The 13,065-nt window shown below is 38.0% G+C and overlaps 1 protein-coding gene across 1 annotated transcript in view; it reads right to left on the bottom strand.

Annotated features, from left to right (window-relative positions):
• Positions 1-13,065, bottom strand: part of LOC136250258 (myosin-9-like) — a 28,320-nt gene that overhangs the window by 9,543 nt on the left and 5,712 nt on the right. The window contains exons 11-30 of the mRNA XM_066042437.1: positions 12,639-12,734; positions 12,469-12,587; positions 12,266-12,418; positions 10,878-10,964; positions 10,623-10,706; positions 10,408-10,572; positions 8,900-9,017; positions 8,126-8,226; positions 6,705-6,788; positions 6,533-6,654; positions 4,340-4,409; positions 4,120-4,280; positions 3,658-3,898; positions 3,533-3,604; positions 3,333-3,481; positions 2,184-2,298; positions 1,724-1,879; positions 1,369-1,455; positions 1,202-1,263; positions 765-909 (exon numbers count right to left, since the gene is read on the bottom strand). Coding sequence (XP_065898509.1) covers positions 765-909; positions 1,202-1,263; positions 1,369-1,455; positions 1,724-1,879; positions 2,184-2,298; positions 3,333-3,481; positions 3,533-3,604; positions 3,658-3,898; positions 4,120-4,280; positions 4,340-4,409; positions 6,533-6,654; positions 6,705-6,788; positions 8,126-8,226; positions 8,900-9,017; positions 10,408-10,572; positions 10,623-10,706; positions 10,878-10,964; positions 12,266-12,418; positions 12,469-12,587; positions 12,639-12,734 — 2,387 coding nt within the window. The remainder of the gene's footprint in view (positions 1-764; positions 910-1,201; positions 1,264-1,368; positions 1,456-1,723; positions 1,880-2,183; positions 2,299-3,332; positions 3,482-3,532; positions 3,605-3,657; positions 3,899-4,119; positions 4,281-4,339; positions 4,410-6,532; positions 6,655-6,704; positions 6,789-8,125; positions 8,227-8,899; positions 9,018-10,407; positions 10,573-10,622; positions 10,707-10,877; positions 10,965-12,265; positions 12,419-12,468; positions 12,588-12,638; positions 12,735-13,065) is intronic.

The raw sequence follows: 13,065 nt of genomic DNA, 5'->3' as shown, positions 1-13,065 counted from the left end.
GTACTAGTGGTAGTCACAAATGTAAACTGTATCGAAAACAAATTTTATCCACTGAGCACACCCAGGGAGAAACGACTTGCAGGATTCTTGCAAGACTTGCAAAGAAAATGGACATTTTCTGTGCAAGAATCTTGCTTGGAAAACCATTTCTTCCTGGGTGCATACATATTCATCTACTTTTTAAATAAATATAAATATGTAAAATTAGGTACACATGCTTTTAGTTATGTGTTTGTTTACATTCCAGTAAAATGTAACCTTCTTGCAAGTTGCAACAGCCCATAAAGACTGGCATACATTGTAATTATAACTAGTGGATTGTCTCCAAATATGGAACAAAAATAATAATAGTATACTATTTTTATTTAGTCTCATCCCCATCCGCCCATGAGCTTGATCACGCGAAGGTTGTTTGGTGACATTAGCCCAACTTCTTGGCCCAGAAAGTGCGGAAAAACTAGCTTAGTAGTTGTCTAAAGGTCTTCTTCACTGTTGATTATTGGGTTTCATACATCAAGTTTTAATCATTTATTAGACACTCCAGCAATTAATTTTAATAAAGTAACACTCCTTTAAGCGGATGAAAAGTTTATTCATTTGAATGTAAGCATGAATGAGCACAAGAAACATGTTTATAGCAATATTCCACTAAGACCAAGAAAGTGGACCAAAGTCAACAGACGACCTTCGCGTGGTCGGCTGGGGACGAGACTAATTCTTATTATAGATGCAACTCCTAATTCAAACCCACAATCACAACTTACATCATTCAATTGTTTCCTCATCTTCTCTACTTTTGATTTAGCATCCTTCTCAGAGTCAAGGTCATCTTGTAGTTCGGACACCTGAGTAGAAAGATCTCTACACTGCTTCTCTGCCTTGGCCCTAGCTGCTGCTTCTTCTTCAGCTCTAGAGTTATCACACACCATATAAAGGCTTGAGAGCAAAAGTATTTAAAACATTCTTACAAAATATCAATGACAATTTATACACAAAAGCAAAATGCTGCTTGTGCTTCAATTGTTGGACCCTCATCAAAAGCCTTATTTGTCTCTATCATGACAGCACAGCTGTATATAGGTGTAAAGTTCTATTAAAGCAATTAAAGACTACTGGAGTATATCTCCTTGGCCAGTGAGTATTCACACCATGTACGCAATACAATACTAATAGCTAATTCGCCTTGTAAACAATTAATTACTTTGCTGTCATCTCTGTAAGTTCTTTCTGTGTTCTGTTAAGAGCTGAGGTCAAGTCATCAATCTGTTAGAGAAACAATACACAAGAGAGCAAGCTGTATACAAACTCTGCATTATGTATGTCTAGTAGTAGTTATATTGTGTGTACACAGGTGCAAGCAAAGCTCACCTTAGCCCTTGCTTGATGAAGCTGATCTTGTAATTCTGCAATTTCTGCCTGTAGTTTCCGTTTCTCTTTCTCAAGTTCCGCCCTCAGCTACACAGCAAAAATTAACCCACAATGAGATCACATCAAGGCCAAATAATAAAAGGAACTTGTATTAAACTGGAACCTGTATTTGTGGACATCTACGTACATAATCCTGACACTTATAATGCAGGTCCAAATGTTTCCCTCAGTACATAAATGAGTAGGACACTTGGATTAGTGACAAAGTGTCCAAATTAAACAGGTTTCACTGAAGAACATCACTATGCATTCTCATGTAGCCACACCCTCTTGCCCCACCCACCAGCTAACTCACATTCATTTCCCTCTCCAGTTTAGCCTCAAGGTCTGCCAGCGTCTGCTCCAGTTTCATTCTTTGTCGATGTTCCTGTTTGCTCTTGTTCTCTTCACTGGTCAGTGCATCTTGTAACTCTGCTAGTTTTCCTTCCATATTCTTCTTCTCGTGTGATAACTACAGCCAATCAAAACAGTATTAATACGGCCATTATTACTAACAAAACCGATGACATTACAACAGAGGACAGACAATATGAAGCTACAGTACTAATGTAGTGTACTACATACATAATATGGCGGATTTTATCCCTTTCACCCTATGATGCCAATACTTCATTAAATGAAAAATGTACTTAAACTATGACATAACCAGATTGAAATAAAAGCACAATGATTAAACTAGAACAGAAGTTTTCAGATAAAGCATTGGGTTTAAAAAATAGGACACTATTCTGTTCTGTACAAGCACATTCTCTCACCTTGATGATAGAGTCTTCACTAACTGTGAGTTGTTCCTCAAGTGTCTTGATTTTACCCTCTGCAGCGATCTTCTCATGCTGGAGCTTCTGGTTAGTAGTGCCCTCCTCAGCCAGCCTGTAGGACAATGAGTAACACACTGTAAATTAGCACATGTACAAATACACACAAATCAAAGCCAAAAGTAGTCATGATTACTCACAAAAAGTCGGGCCACCTGTACACACTACTCCAAGTGCTACGGCAAATCCTCAAGACACGGGAGGCTGTGACAGGTCTCACAACTGAAGGTATGGAGGGCACCCACCGGAATCTTATCCACTATGTGTGACATGGACAGTTGGCATTTACTTCCCCAGCTAACACCAGGTCCCCAGAAGGATTATGAGTGAAGTTCTTGTTCAAGGAAACAACGGCAGCAGCAACCAAACACAGATGGGTACACAGATGGGCACACACACACGCACGCACACAAATGCATGCACACACGCATGCACACACACATAACTGGTACCGTATAACGGGAATGATTCGCGAATGGTCTACTATTTCCTCATTCGCGAGAAAATGTTTGCGATTTAATAATTGGGTGCGTGTCTACAATGGATTAATCAAGGATAGGGAACACTCGATTGTATGGCTAGACTCTGACATGGTGCGTACTACGCGTACTAGTAGCCATGCATGATCGCTGCTTCATTGGAGAAGTAGGCATTCATGATCATGAGTGTGGACGATAGGCACGCCTAGTCTCGTCCCCAGACCAGACTGGGGGTGAGACTAAGGCACACCTAGCCTTGGGGGCGGCACTAAAACTGAGGCTAAGACACACCATTCTGGTACAGTGAATTGCTGGGCTGCAATTATATCATTTCTCTTGCATGAGTAGCACTGATTTTTTTCACTGTCACTGAAAATTGCATCTCTGTTCGAATGGTCTTGCACCTCACTGGCTATACCATCACACATATATAGAGCAAGTAGCAAGGCAAGTAGCTACCTGCTTATGCACTCGTTATATGAATGCTACATCAACTGATCCATGAAAAAGTTTTTTAATTGTAAGAAAGAAAACATTCGCAAATGCATCTAAAATTGCAAAATTTGCAAATGTTTTCTTCCACGAATCATTCCTGTTATACGGTACTCACTGTTCTTCCAAGTTGGTGATGGTCAGCTGCAGTTTAGCCTTATCAGTGTTCAAGTTATGGACTCTCTCCTCTTCCTGCTCCAGGGCAGCCTCAGACTCCACCAACATGTTCTCTAGCTCTGCCTTCTTGGCTGACAGCAGATTCCTCATCTACAGTAGAGTAACACCATTAAACTTGTAACAACAAACACAACAATTCACCTCTTCTGCTTCTTGGGACATAAACTTCTCTTCAGCTAACTCCTCTTGAAGTGCGACTTGTTCTTGGTTCAACTACACGCCAAATAGTAAGCACAGTAACTAATACTCAACCTCAGTCATCTCACCTGCTCATTCTTATTCTTCATCTCATCATGGTCAGTCTGTAACTTCTCATAGCGATCATTGAGTCGTTTGATCTCAGTCTCCATTTGACGTCGTTCTTCTTCTTGGTTAGTCACTTGTAGCAATGGCTTCACTTTAGTGAACAATCTCCACCAGGGCCAGTTGCGTAGTTTCAAGTAGCTACGGATGTTACTCTGGATCACTTTCATTGCTCTACTCTGCTCAACACGCTTCAAGTAAGCCCTGAATATAACAATACAGACACATGTGACTTTAATTCCAACACTACCACATGCACAAGACACACGTGACTTCTATCCTAACAGTAAAGGCACATAATATGTCCTTTACTTGGCAATGCCAGCACAAAAATTTTGGCGAATGAGAATTTAATTCAAAATATTGGACACATGACACTACAGGTATACCACACATACTGAAATTACAATTTATAATACATGTACCTTCTTCCCAAGAGCCCTCGTATGCAGGCTTGGAGACTTATGATAATTCCAGTCAGTTTAATGTCTCTATCTTCTTCAAGCTTGGCTAACACTCCAGCTCTGAAGAACACTTTTGAGTGGCCGATCCGATAGTGAGATGGGTCTAAGTCAAGCGCTTGTAACTGTTGTGATAGAAAATACAGTGATAACATGATCCACATAAGCATGGTAAACAACCTACCATTTTTTCAGTTGCCTTCTTTCCATCCATGAACCCCTTGGGAATGATTCCAGGGGTGAGGATCTCGTACCTGCAGGAAAAATACTCAAACATAAACCACACACTCTTATGGATCCTATTATATATACAAGAAAAGTTGACACAATTTCTTGACTGAACAAAATATGCACTGTTTAATGAAAAGACACATGACAGTTTATATGTACGGTGTGGTGGCTGCTACACCAAAATTTCTACACTTAACTATTTGGAGGGATGTAATGAAGTACGTACATACATATGAACATACAAGTGTTCATGTCAAAGCTTTAACCAAGCAATTATCCGAGTGGTCGCTTGTACAGCATGCAAGACCCTTTTGGACCATGCATCTTTATGCCTTCACTAAGCTTCGTTACAGTGATATCCCATTACAAGAGTAATGCCACTGTTGTGTGTCCGAGGCGGAGCCAAAGGCAAGTGTAGTAACAATAATATGGTCTGAGTATACCGGATATAACTATTTTAAATCCCAGGGCAAGGAGTTTGGTTCCTGTGTCAGTGTACTAAAGATTTCATTTTATTTGTAACTTTGTAGCTGCTAGAGAGACACTGTACACAGGCTAACTTATCACTCAGTAACAGAGCCACTCTGTCTAGCTATGTGGTCGCTATCACCCAGAGCGGCACTTTGACACTCCCACGCACTGGGATTTAAATAAGATTTATACCATGTTCCTTCATTCCAGTCTGATTTCAGTTTGGAAAAGGGAATTGTGTTTGAGTTCCATGTTAAATGTGCAGGAGCAGTGAATAATTTCTGTGCAGATTCCCAGTTGAGATGTGATACTGTCAAAAAGCAGCAGCACTATATGGCAGAGTAATTCTCCCACAAACATGAAGTTATATATCGTTGCACTCTGTTGGTCTTAGTGACCCACACAATAACTCTCTTCCACTGTGACAAATGCAAGGTCGATCAAAGCCACAGGGTACACTGCAAGTTTAGGAGTCACAAGAACTCACACACCCTAGAGTGCAGTTGTAATCTCAAAGGATTAGAGGGCAGTCAGGCTTGAGTTCTAGCTGGCCACTTAGAAAGTGTCATACATGAAGGCTATCCTAAGTAGACACTATTCATAATAGCCAGGAACTCATCTCCTGTTCACAAAACTATGTCTCTGGAATCCTAGCTGGCACACTCAGCTTGAGTACAAGTAAATGCACCTAAGAGTATTTACAAAATGTATATAATCTCTAAAAACACAATGGTTGTTTAGTGGAAGGCAACAAATCAATCTCTAGTCCTATGAAAAACAAGTCAATTTTTGTCTGATTAATTAATTATCATACAACAGTACAATAGTACTGCATAGTAGGGACCACAAAAAAGTAGGCATGGCCCACAAAATAATATCACCCAAAAAACAGCCTCAATTTCCCCTAACTACGATGAGGCAGTATTGGTCAGGTAAAACTAAGCCCAAACAAGCTTTCAGATTGACCCGAAACACTTTCAACAATTTGCTACGGAATTTTTTTTTAAATTAATTATTTAACGGAATTTTCTCCTGACTGACTGATGCTTTTCAAACAGCTCATGATTTGAAATGCTACGTAACAGGTTGAACATAGCTGACAACAAAGCGTAATGGTTACTTCATTTTTCAGATGATAACTGGGGTGCGCGGCACCACTTCAGATGCGGTATGCGTGGGTTCACCAGTCATAAAAATTATTTACAAAAAAAGTTAACAAACAAGCACACAGAAAAATTTGGAATTTTCAACTAGAGTAGGGACCATAGCACATTGATAAAAAGTACTGAAACAAGCTGGAGTAGTGCATAATATTAAATCACAGTAAAACAATAAGAAGTGTTATATCCCTACTGTGCTCAAGATACCATAATGGAAATGCACAGTAGGGATATAACACTACTTATTGTTTTACTTTGATTTAATATTGTGCACTACTCCAGCTTGTTTCAGTACTTTTTATCGATGTGCTATGGTCCCTACTCTAGTTGAAAATTCCAAATTTTTCTGTGTACTTGTTAAATTAAAGAACTGACTCAAGGTTTTCATGCAAAAAATCAGTCAACTTTGCCTTTTGGATCCACAACTGGTTTGAAACAAATTGTGTACGCTACATGACCACGACAGACACACAGACAGACACACACACACACACACACACACAAACACTCAATACCGTTGTCTAAATTCTGGAAACAATATTCGGTTGGGAAAGCCTTGACGGCAGATTCTAATCCCTTCCAACACTCCATTACACTTCAGCTGCTCAAGCACCAGAGGAGCCACAATCTTGTTTGGCTGTACACCAAATATGGTATAACTCAAACCCACAATATAAACTAACAGACCTTCTTCTCGTGATTGGGGATGATGCAACGAACAAAGTTAGGATTAGTAGCTCGTAATGTCTCCATCAGTTTGTTGAGTTGTTCCTACATGCAATAATAGCACAACTCAGTAGCTATCACAATCGGTTAGAGGATATGTACGCATGATAGTATGTATGCACAGACACACACATACAACAAATATGATGCTAAAGCCAAGTTTTAACAAAACATAATATCTAAATGATAGAAGTGACTGCTCTATTAGAGAGTACTATGTCAAAGGATGCATGTTCTACCTTAAGGTGACTACACTAAATTTAGCAATTTTAGCGATTTTGGTTGTTTCACTAAATTTAGTACATGCTAAACCTGCAAAATGTATGGTTAAGTAATAACATCAATTTACAAATTCATAAAATCACTAAATTTTGTATGTGCTAATTTCACCAATATACAAAATCGCTAAATTTAGTGTATCGCTAAATTTATTCACCTTAAGGTAATGAACACAGGTGTTCAGGTCCCATTGTCAATGGCACACAGCAGTGCTTGTCTATATAAAACTCCTTATAAATATTTTTTTTAAATAATAAAGCATTATTATTCTGGAGTATTCCTTATACCATATAGTGGGAAATTTTCAAGGGATAAACTTTCGCGAAACTGCAATTCACGAAAATCTAGAAAGTGGGTAATAGTTATGTGTATAAACTGAAACATTTCACGATTATATTTTCACGAAGCTATCATCACTCGTGAAATTCACGAAAGTTTCGTCCCTCAAAAATTTCCGGCTATACGATATATATATGTAATACATATGGATAATTAGAACTGTAAATAATAGATATGAACAATTAGAATTGTTATGAGAACTCTTAATTTGTTGTTGTTATGTGTAACCTTGACCTTAGAGATTGTATAAAAAGGCTGGAGCTGGTCACCAGCTCTCTCTTCTTCAGTTGATTGTAAGCTGTTATATTGTTGAAGCTAAATGATATCTATTACATATATATATATATAACTATTCAATGGGTTACTGAATCACTGTACTGCAAACAACATTGTGTGTCCCTGGTCTACTATTTCAACATTACAACATTAGATCATGTGTGAATATATTCACCAGAGACTTAGTTGTACAGTCTACATAGGAAATGTTTGAGCATAAAACACAATTGCTATAACAACCATGTGTTCACAACATCTGTGTTCCAGGTACAAGTCTTTGTCTACTTAATCAACAAGGATTTATCTTTATTGCTGATTTACTAGTGAGTGACACAGTGATAATTTAATAGAGACATTTACTTAGTATTTACATTGTAGTCAAGTATCGTGATAATGAGGTACATTATCGCAATAATAAAATTTTCATTATCGCACACCCCTAATTATTGCATTGCATTGCAGTAGTGGTATATGATACAACAGCTCACCTTGTACAATTGTGAGACAGTACGGAACATTCCTTTACGTGGCTTGTGTGCTCCAAACGTTCCTTCTTCACCACCACGTGCAGTTATACCGACGATGTTAGCTACAAGAATTTTAAACCTTTAAACTATATTTCTAAACATTATAGCTATCATGTAGTTAAGCCAACATACAGCTAGAAATTATCAATATGAAATATTTCAAAAAGGAAGTTCACATTTAGTGGACACATTATGGTTTAGGCAAATGTTTCTTTTTTTGAGCATTTTGAGGTGTGTATGTTCTATTAGAGTAATTGACAATTGAAACAGAGTCCGTCTGTACATGAATCATAACTTATTTTGCTGTCTTACAATACTGGGCAAATCAAACACTTATTTAGTTATACAAATACATGTATATACTAAGAGTTTACACTATTTGCATAGGGGAGAGTATCCAGCTGCTAGTACGTATAAACATTCTGAGTGCGAAGTTCTCCCTTTTGATCAAACAATAATCCCTTTGGTGATAGGGGACTGTTGATTACTGATCACGTCAAGCCTTTATTCTTTGAACAAACCAAGGTGTTACTTTACTCAGTGTGTTTGCTGAGTGTTGTGCAGCTAGGCATTCTCTCGATTGCTTAATATATTATGAACTCTAGCTTCTACAGTATCAGGACATTGAAATGACAACTGAAATGCAGCCACTACAGATTACATCTGAACGTTCTGTGTACCTTATTTAAAATATACTCTATGTATATACTACCCAAAATAGTAGAAGATACTCACTTTGATCTTTCCATATTGTAGAAAGGAACCAATCAGATGAGTTTGCAAAGAGTTGGACAATATTATCATTCAAAGGGTCCATGTTCTTCATGATCCATTGCTCTGTGTTGTAGTCCACCTGTAGGAATACAATTTACCCTCATCATAGTAACAGAACAACATTTCTATACTAAGCAGAGATGATGTTATGGTTCTCTATCAGACTGTTCAATTAGAGTATTCTCCAACCTGCCAAGCTACTATTATTAAATTAGAGCATCTAAAGCCGGGCTCAAACACATACCAAGTGCTTCATCACAAACCATGTAATACACACCCGGGTCTGTTTACATGCCAGGGTGCTAAAAACTAGGCAATAAATGTCAGAGTTGTATGCTATACAAGAGTCTAACATGCTTCACCTCGTATTTCATTGTTGCAAGGGAAGATTCCAAACTGTAAGTCGATTATATAAGTACTCTCATCACCACAATCACTCTCTCACTTTGTGCATTACAAAAATAATAAACACCTGGGCTTTTATACAGATAAATACAGTACAGCTGTATGTGGATGATAAAATGATGATAGTGTGTATGTGTATTCTATTAGAGCATAGATAATGTATACGTTCCTACTGGATTGGAAACGCCAGTTAAATTATTTTCCTATCCTAGTTACGGTGCGCCAATACATTGGGAAACTTGTTGAGTGGCTGTTTGGCTTTCTCTGGCTTGTTTGAAGGCCAGTTGTAGGCGTGGACATTCCTTTTACATTGTTTATTGTGTTGCGTTGTGTACTGAACAAGAACACAGCGTGTCTGTGAGTACTGGGAGTCTGGGAGAAATATTGTTTGCGACAGGTGACAATGGCAGGTACGCACTAGCTAATAATTCAACAGCAGTACTATTTGCCAACTTCTCGTCACCGCATTTACACAACCAAAGAAATGTATGATACATTGAAATAAATTTTAAGCTACAGTACTACTCAGCTTGAGCTAAACAATAGCACAAAGTAGTGCCTGTTTTCTGAAGTTTTATCGAAGTAGTGGAAATATACAGCGAAGCAGTGAATATCTAGCTAGCCTATTACACTCTGCCTGCTACAAGTGGTGTAAACAGCAGCAAAGAAACAATGCTACACTTTCTGTTTCTTCAGGAAATTTGCACAACCGCTTTGAAACCCCATATTTCACCTTTGAACCTGAATTTTCTTACGCTATTGTTTACTGCTCTCCAGCGTCCCTACCCAGTCCAGCCTCCAATTAGTGTAGGTGGTAACTAACCCAGCTGTAAACAACAAACACTAATTTGCTGGTTACAGGTACAGCAAAATCTTCCTCCTGTCGAGGCCATAAAGTTTACGCGCAGCGAAACAAGGATAGCCCATGACCAGACGTTTCCAATCCATGTAACATACATTATCTATGATTAGAGTAACTTTAGTTTTTAGAAACAATACAGAAAAACTGGGAACCCACTTAACTTGAGAACAGCTAAGCAAACAAAAGCCATGTGTAAACTCACAGTGCCGGCATAATGGACAACGCTGAAACTGGCAGCTGATCTGAAATCTGGCTTCTTATACTTGGCATTCTTCAGATGTTCTTTATGAAGCTTATCAACATAGGTTTTGTCTGTAGCTTTAGGAAACCAGCACTCTTCATCCAGTAGTGACAGAATTCCCATTGGCTATAACAACACATTAATACGTGTGTAGAAACTAAAACCCACAATCAAACCTTTTCAATCAGGTCAATACATGGCTGAAGATCTAGACCAAAGTCAATGAAGTTCCAATCAATTCCTTCTAACCTGTATTCTTCCTAAATGAAATACCACACAAATAAGACCAAATATTTACCAGCCATACTGAAATACATATTGTAAATATGCTTTGTACAATAGTGCAATACACACTACAGCAAATTGACTCAAAACAGTTTGAAATACACTTGTGAAATACATCTATAAATACAGAAATACAATAGATATACCTGTTCCAGGATAAACATAGTGTGGTTGAACAGTTGTTGTAGTTTCTCATTGGTATAGTTGATACAAATTTGTTCAAAAGAGTTCAGCTACATTAGTGAGAACAAGATACATGTACACTAATACAACTAGTTCTGATTGGTGCAATTAATGTATGTACAATGTTACAATGAAACCATGTTGGCAATTTCTTATATGTTCTTATACTAGGCAAGCAATTTCTACATGTAGTTTTTGAATGAGGAAATCAAGTTGGTGAATATACAAGCCCTTTGCCATATTTGATACCATGGAACTTGTCTATAATACACACTTTAGGTCAAAGACATTTTTTGTTGAAATAAACAGTTTAGTTATTCTAGATTACTTAGAGATAAACAAGTTGATGTTATGTTACTTCTAATAGCCAGGCACCCATGCAGTTAATTCTACCCATTCTGACTAAATAGGCAATTAATAAAGCATGTATATATAATTAGCTTACATATTCATGCTATTAATTCAGCTAGATAATTACATTTGTAAATACTATAATTTAACGTATTCGTAATTCATGAATTATTTTGTAATTCAATAATTACATTGCTAAGGAAGTATTAATCTAACAAACCACTTTAATAAATTGCAAATTACACACAGAAGTATCTTCTCAACTGTTGTATAGTGTATCTATCGTGTTTTCTCATGCGAAATGTTCTGAGATAGCTTTGAGGCTGCTCTTCCATTTTCCTTTACATAAGTACAGGCCACGACCCTTTCTCTTCGTAGAGATTATTTCTAGTAGCCTGCGAAGCCAGACATGTTGTTTTTCCGGTTGTTTTATGCCCATATAGCCCGTTATGAAAGGCATTCATAACGTTATCAGGAACTTACTTTACCCGTTTTTGAAGCTGACATGGATAAACCACCTCACGGCGAAAGCTTACCTACCGGGAAAGTTCATACTGGTTCTGTGCAGCCTTGATTTCACATAATGAAGGCTGCTTTTGACAAACTATTTGCTCACGTGGGCGAAATGACACGGACTCACACACACATACACTTTTCCCAAAACAATTACAGTAATCAGGCCCCACACCTGGTTAAAAAACATGTGGAGCTGGGACATAAAATCTTGCCTTTTGTTTTTTTCTACAGTATTGAGTCCTTAATTCAGAGAGCTTGTTATGAGGTAATGCAAGTACTAGCATGTCTTTAGATATTCATAGCTCTACTTAATGACAAATTTAATGGTTCTATGTTTAGAGTTTCACAGTTCCATGACTAGCAATAGCAAATTCATTTCAGGACAAGCCAAATTAAAACACTTACAGTTATGTATACACATAACAGGATTTGTGAATTTGTAAACTTAGAAAAAGGGCAGGTGTATTCTGCATGGCTTGCTTACTTTGAAGATCTCAAAACCAGCAATGTCGAGGATACCAATGAACGTGCTGCCCTGACGTGAAATCCTGCCCAGTGACTTGTTAATACGCTGCACAATCCATTTGAACATTCGCTCGTAGAGAGCCTTGGACAATGCCTGACTAGAGAACTCTACCTGTTGACAAGGGAATGAAGTGATGGGTATAACACAAATGACTTGTTTACTTGTTCTTTGTTCTGTGATCGGACAGTGTAGTCCCTGCCTGTTTTGATTCTCGGCTTCAACAAGGCCTTGGTGAACTCTGTCACAGAAATTCCCAGAAGCTTACAAATCTTTTGTGCAGCTAAAGACACAAAGATGAACTAGCAGAGTAATTGTGCAAACAAAGTCATACAGGTGTTATCTGGAAGAACAGCCTGGTCTGAGTTGCGTTCCTGTTTGAATTTGAGGTTGCCAAAGTGCAGGACAGCAGACGTGACACGATGAACAGCTACAAGAGACAACAAAGCAAGACAACTCAATGAGTTCATGTACACATTACAATGTGTAACTACATAAAGACTGTACATGATTCAATTTCATTTGACAACCATTATTAAGACACCTGCTGTTGATTCTGTAGTAGAAGTACATCCGTTATAAAAAGATTATCTCCAGTTGTTCTAGCTCGTGTAAGTACACTACACTATTTAATATTCAGAACTATGTGCAGTACATTCTCTTCATTATGATGTCTGAAGATAAGAAACGTAATTGTGAGGCACTTAACAACCACTTAATAGACTCCATGCTCCGGTGTCCTTACTAGGGAGGTGCTCAGA

This window comes from Dysidea avara, chromosome 3 (genome assembly GCF_963678975.1).
Source record: "Dysidea avara chromosome 3, odDysAvar1.4, whole genome shotgun sequence".
NCBI classification, from domain to species: Eukaryota; Metazoa; Porifera; class Demospongiae; order Dictyoceratida; family Dysideidae; genus Dysidea; species Dysidea avara.
Note: the sequence above shows the minus strand (reverse complement) of the source record. Positions and strands in the feature narration are given on the sequence as shown.